General features: G+C 46.5%; 1 protein-coding gene across 1 annotated transcript; it reads right to left on the bottom strand.

Moving 5' to 3' along the window:
* Window positions 1-2651: 2651 nt before the first annotated feature.
* Window positions 2652-3663, bottom strand: LOC119301968 (nuclear transcription factor Y subunit C-6-like). Its single transcript, XM_037578977.1, has one exon. The coding sequence runs from the start codon at window positions 3552-3554 to the stop codon at window positions 2943-2945; it is 612 nt and encodes a 203-aa protein (XP_037434874.1). The 5' UTR covers window positions 3555-3663; the 3' UTR covers window positions 2652-2942.
* Between the last annotated feature and the right edge of the window lie 3424 nt (window positions 3664-7087).

Raw genomic sequence — 7087 nt, 5'->3', positions numbered from 1 at the left:
TTGGTCGATCTAACACTTTAACAACCAAAAAGATAATGTTACGGGAAAAGGGTTCACATACCAATGTAGGTGGCCCTTGAACCAAACGGGTGCTCCCTAATCGGGGGCACCCAAACCAACTTATGGTTTAGGTCCCCTGTCGCTAACGCTACATAAAAGGGATAAGGGGAAGAGCTGTCTACCCACGCGATCATTTATTCACGTATGATTCACTCTCCTCTCCATATTCCTAAACCGTATCCAATCAATGTGTGTGATGTAGTGACAGGAAGACATAGCCTACACGTCGTCGTTGCAGGACAATGTCGGTGGCAGCCTAAGGGGATTATGACATCCATGAGATCGACTACTTCGACTAGATCGTCGCTCCACCACGCCTGCAATGACCAGGCAATCATGTCGACCTCCATGACTCCCGATGAACCATAAATCCTTCTCTGTTTACGTTATCTAGGTGTTCTATATGCAATTAGATCATGCTCATGGCATCCTAGTGATGCAAAAGATCTAACAAGTGTTAGATGTGGTGCATCGTTGCAAGAAATGTTACTATCAACTAGCTATCAGGTAGTGCACCATGTAACAAAATTTAATGTTTTTCCAATGCTATGAACTTTTCCTTGTTCTTTGCGCTCTTTGTCAATGTTGAATTGAAATTATCCTACTTGTCAACTAGTGTGTGTGCGAATAGCGGAGGCCATGGAAAATCCATGTCATCCTATTGTGGGATCTTCCGAAACTATGCACGGAGAGGCACACCGCATAAGCCAACTAAGGACGGCGGCGGGAGCTCGGGAAACTATGCGCGGAGAGGCACACCGCATAAGCCAACTAAGAAGGATGGCGGTGGGAGCTTGGGGACGACGACGGGACAGGGCGGCCATGCGCGAGCTCGGCAGGACGGGCAGACAACATCGAAGGAGCAAGATTGGGAAATCAGCGTCAACAAGATGGGGCAGCCGTGTTGTGAGCTCAATGGAGGTCGCCGAGGGGCGAGATGTGGTGGCGGGGTTCATGGTCATCGTCGGAGTGGTGGGGGCGGTGGTTGGTGGCCGAGATCGACTGGCAGAGCGGCGGTGAAACTTCACACTGGCGGTTGGGCTTGCGCCACAGCCGTAAAAAATAATAATTGGGCAGCCGCTAGTGGTGCTACAAATATGCAACACTTGGATTTAAAATTTGACGCTGCCTAAAAAACTTCATCATCAAATAGTGATACATCATCTGCTGGAGCTGGTTTTTTGGTCAAAATGCTCTAAACATCAATAATTTGGGCACAACCGCAGTTTGTCATCATCTATTGGAAATGCTCAGTTCAAAAACGAAACTACTGTCCGTTATAATTAATACTACTAGTCATACTATATCGGCAACTACAAGCTTGCACACATTTGGTGGAAGAGGACACATGCTACTACTCCAATTTAGTGATAATGGAGCAATACCAAAGTAGTGGTCCATAGCCATAGGCCACAAAAGCTCCACACTAATACTAATAGTACATTACAACAGTTAGCTTTGAACTCAGAAATCTAGGATAATATATCCAGTTGTAAATTCCTTGTGTCCTGCTAGGGATGTACAACTAGAGTTGCAAACAGACTACAAAGCTACTACTCGTTAAACATATGACCTTTTGATAAACATGTCGGTCATCAAGCCGCAAAACTAATCAAATAAATTCTCAATAACAAAAATAGCTGAACAACTGTTGGTCACATACTATGCATATTTGTAATACTTATCATATTAGTATATCAGGCAACGGCAAGATTGCACAAACTTGGTGGAACAGGACATGTTACTCTAATTTAGTGAAAATGGAACAATGCCGAAGTAATTGTGAAGATTTACAGTGGAGTATCCACACTAGAATAGTACAACAGTTGATTTTGACCTCAGAAAATGCAGAATGTATTTCCAATTATAAATTTCTCCATTGCAGCCAACAGTTATTTGCACTAATAGTGCCCCTGGAGATTTACAGTTAGAATTGCAGACATATTGCAAAGTTACTTGTTACTCCCTCCGTCTCAAAATAAGTGCCTCGACTTTAGTACAACTTTGTACTAAAGTTATTATAAAGTTGAGACACTTATTTTGGGATGGACGGAGTATAAAATATGACCTTTTGATAAATATGTTGGTTGCAAAGCTGATCAACTGAATTCTGAAAAAGAAAAATAGCTGGAGACCTGTCATCGATATTATACAAAGCATGCAGGATGCTATACTTCTAGCATTATGAGTTTCAATGTTTCATAGCAAAATCTTGCTTGAAAATAAACATAGAGAGAACACTAGCTATCCACAATAATCTTACTATCACACCAATATGAAGCAAGATCCTATGTCGGTCAAATATTACAATCAGTTTATCAAAGTTTCCACATATTGCTTCAAAGGCCTAATTACAACAAGCCTTGCTTGAAAGCATGCATGGGAGAACCTTGCAACCTAGGGGCTGTTCGGCAACTCACTGCTCCCTGAAATTCTAGGATCTGCAGAGCACCTGTTCCCCCGCTCCCTACTTTTTACCTTCAACTCCACCAACTCCCGGAGCGAGAGCGTGGAGTTGGAGGGATGCCGAACAGGCCTCTAATATGGAGTAATCACAGCACAATACTATCATAGAACAACAACAAAACTAATGCAAGGCGAAAATAAAGAACATAAATACATAGTAACCATGGGAGGCACCGGATAATAGTCATCAGATTACACTGGGTGGCCAGTTAGTCATGCACTACTGAAGCAATCATACGGCCTCCCCAATTACAACAATCCTACTGTAATACATACTAGAACCGAACAGCTCAATTCATAAGCTCAGGGGAGGCCCATAAATCTTATTACGCCGCAGCAACAACAGCACCAAGGACAGTCACAGAACAACAACACATTCTCCGATTAGAAATGCGCAAGATTAGATCGATGATACATTACTGCTGGGGGACATAGTAGTATGCCATACTCGGGTCGGTGGCAGGCACGCCGGCGGCCGGGCGCGGGATCCCGGCCGCCGCCGTGGCCATGGCCGCGGCGGCGGCCGCCTCGGCGTCCTTGGCGTCGTCCCGGGGCACGATGTCCACGAGGAAGTCGAAGACCTCGGTGCGGGCGATGGCGGCCGCAATGTCCGACTTCTGGAGCGTGCGGCGCTTGTTCTCCTCGGCGTGCGCCCAGCCGCGGTGGGTGAGCTCGAGGATGAACATCTCGCAGGCGCGGGCGAAGACGACGGGGGCCTCGGCGGCGATCATGCGCACGTCCTCGTCGGCCTTCATGATCTTCTTGATCCGGGCCAGCGGGAGGTTGTGGTTCTTGAAGTCGGTGGTGGCCTCGATCTCGCGGTACTGCTCCGCCCAGAACACCTGCAGCTGCTGCTGCTGCTGCGCCGCGGCCTGCTGGGCGGCGGCGGCGCCCGGCGGCGCGTAGAGCTGCGGCGGGTAGGCGGCCGCGGGGGCGCCCGGCGGAGGAGGGTACGCCCCCGGCGGGTAGCCGACGGGCGCGCCCAGGACGGGGGGCGGCGGCGGGGTGCTGGATTTGGTGGGATCCATGGGTTCGGGGGAGATAGGGTTGTGGGTGGGAAGCGGAAGGGGACTGGGGATTGGGGGAAGGAAGGGGATGATGCTTTTCAGCTGGAGCTGGTCTTGGTGTTTGGATTTGTGGGTGCTGGTACTGTTATCTCTTCTATGGAGAAATGGTGGATTTGTTAGATACTTACTGAATTTTCACACTTTAAAAGTGCAAAGGAATAACATTGTTTACTTACTGAATCTTCACACTTTAAAAGTGCAAAGGAATAACATTGTTTCGGTTTCAGAGATAAATTTGTTAACGCTTTTTTCTCCAAACATGAATCAAATTGCTTGACATGGTGCAAAAGCGGTCCAATGAGTTTACATTACAACGCGCATGTTTGAGGGCATATTTGATTAGTAGAATTGTAAAGACACCAAAATATTGAAACACGGTACTATAATGTCGCGTTGGTTTGGATCCTTACATGACCTCCATTTGTTTAATTCCATCAAATGAAAAAAAAATACTTTCGAAGATGTTTTAAGGCATGTTTATCTCAAAGATATTTCTTGGAAATTTTATACATTTCATTTCTTTGTAGTTTTTCTATAGAGTTTGTGCATTTTGATTAGTAGCTTTTCTTAGAAATGCAAAGGTTTTTCGCAACAAATTCATGCATCCTAGCCTCCCCTTAGATTCCGTCAATATCGAGGACAATCTTTGGGTCATAGTGAGGAGATTTTTTTTTCTTTGAGGGTATCTCGAGCGTTCGCTCCAATAGATTCTACCGTGACCCCAGTTGGCCCAAGGCCTAGTTAACCTTTTTGCAAAAAAAATACCATTAACAAATTTCTCATGTTAATAGCATCAGAGAGGTTGTTACAAATATCAAAATCGATGCAGAAGGCTTGTATGGCATCATCACGAAGGAGATCAAATCAACTTGAGCTCAATTCACATCTTGTACTTTCATTTTCAAGGAACGTGAATCTAATATTGAGGCACATAGCCTCGTTAAGCACACTCTAGTTGACGAGGACATGACTACCTTGGACACGACCAAAAATATTGCATACATGCATATTTGTGAGGTGATTTCTTATAAAAAATATGCAATAATTTATTTATGTTACCGGGACAAAAATACTTCACCTATTTTTATTTCATGCCTAAATGTAGAATTGTTTAACACTTCTACAACCACGGGTGAAGATAGAGGGAAAGGAAATGGTTAGGTGTTGTTCAAGAAGTCCTCTTACGTCAAAGGAAATGATTAGGTGTTGCTCAAGAAGTCTTCTCACCTTATTTTTGGGTCAAAAGAAGATAGAGGCCAAGTACCCCACGTTCTGAACTCAAATTCGGACTCCTCAAACATACCTGACTCAAAATGTGAAGAACTTTTGCATCAAGACTCTAAATTGGATGATTCTTTTTTTGTTGGAATGTTTCTTTCGTGAACTTTCCAACCCAATTGGATTCACTTTCAAATTCCTCTGGAGCATGGAGATATTGACGAAACAATCTGATGTTTACAGCAGAATCTGAGTCAAAGTACAAGTCCAAAGGTGTTGCATCACCTCCACTTGGGCCCATGGGCCTTCTCCGACCTAGGGTTAATTTTAGGCTGCCTTGGGACACCTTCCACCTCTTTGGCCACCACCCATTGCTTCTATATAGGTAAATCAATCTAGTAGCTTTTTTATGAGGATTTATTTAGTTAAAAGTTAGCCAACGCAACTTCGTGTATTTTGTGTTGGAAATATGCCCTAGAGGCAATAATAAATTAGTTATTATTATATTTCCTTGTTCATGATAACCGTTTATTATCCATGCTAGAATTGTATTGATAGGAAACTCAGATACATGTGTGGATACATAGACAACACCATGTCCCTAGTAAGCCTCTAGTTGACTAGCTCGTTGATCGATAGATGGTTATAGTTTCCTGACCATGGACATTGGATGTCGTTGATAACGGGATCACATCATTAGGAGAATGATGTGATGGACAAGACCCAATCTTAAGCCTAGCACAAGATCATGTAGTTCGTATGCTAAAGCTTTTCTAATGTCAAGTATCATTTCCTTAGACCATGAGATTGTGCAACTCCCGGATACCGTAGGAGTGCTTTGGGTGTGCCAAACGTCACAACGTAACTGGGTGTCTATAAAGTTACACTACAGGTATCTCCGAAAGTGTCTGTTGGGTTGGCACGAATCGAGACTGGGATTTGTCACTCCGTGTAAACGGAGAGGTATCTCTGGGCCCACTCAGTAGGACATCATCATAATGTGCACAATGTGACCAAGGAGTTGATCACGGGATGATGTGTTACGGAACGAGTAAAGAGACTTGCTGGTAACGAGATTGAACAAGGTATCGGGATACCGACGATCGAATCTCGGGCAAGTATCGTACCGCTAGACAAAGGGAATTGTATACGGGATTGATTGAATCCTTGACGTCGTGGTTCATCCGATGAGATCATCGTGGAGCATGTGGGAGCCAACATGGGTATCCAGATCCCGTTGTTGGTTATTGACCGGAGAGTTGTCTCGGCCATGTCTGCATGACTCCCGAGCCCGTAGGGTCTACACACTTAAGGTTCGATGACGCTAGGGTTATAGGGAAAGTATGTGCGCGGTTACCAAATGTTGTTCGGAGTCCCTAATGAGATACCGGACGTCACGAGGAGTTCCGGAATGGTCCAGAGGTAAAGATTGATATATAGGAAGTATGGTTTTGGCCACCGGAAGAGTTCCGGGCATCACCGGTAGTGTACCGAGACCACCGGAGGGGTCCGGGGGTCCACTAGGTGGGGCCACCAGCCCCGGAGGCCTACATGGGCCAATAGTGGGAAGGGACCAGCCCCTAGGTGGTCTAGGGCGCCTCCCACCAAGGCCCAAGGCGCCTCCAAGAGGGGAAGGGGGCAAACCCTAGGGCAGATGGGCCCTAAGGCCCACCCTAGGTGCGCCTCCCCCTCTCCCCCTTATGGCCGCCACCCTAGATGGGATCTAGGGCTGCCGCACCCCTTGAGGTGGGAACCCTAGGTGGGGGTGCAGCCCTCCCTCTCCTCCTATATATAGTGGAGGCAAAGGGGCAGCCCAACACACGATTCAATCTCCCTGTTGGCACAGCCCTACCCCTCTCCCTCCTCGTCTCTCGTAGTGCTTGGCGAAGCCCTGCTGGAGTTCCGCGCTCCTCCACCACCACCACACCGTCGTGCTGCTGCTGTACGGAGTCTTCCCCAACCTCTCCTTCTCCCCTTGCTGGATCAAGGCGTGGGAGATGTCACTGGGCTGTACGTGTGTTGAACGCGGAGGCGCCGTCTATTCGGCGCTAGATCGGAATCAACCGCGATCTGAATCGCTGCGAGTACGACTCCTTCATCCGCGTTCTTGCAACGCTTCCGCTTAGCGATCTACAAGGGTATGTAGATGCAATCCCCTTCCCCTCGTTGCTAGATTACTCCATAGATTGATCTTGGTGATGCGTAGAAAATTTTAAATTTCTGCTACGATCCCCAACAGTGGCATCATGAGTTAGGTTTATGCGTAGTATCTATGC

The sequence above is a fragment of the Triticum dicoccoides genome, chromosome 5A, assembly GCF_002162155.2.
Source record: "Triticum dicoccoides isolate Atlit2015 ecotype Zavitan chromosome 5A, WEW_v2.0, whole genome shotgun sequence".
In the NCBI taxonomy this organism is placed as follows: domain Eukaryota; kingdom Viridiplantae; phylum Streptophyta; class Magnoliopsida; order Poales; family Poaceae; genus Triticum; species Triticum dicoccoides.
This window is presented reverse-complemented; position numbering and strand designations above follow the sequence as displayed.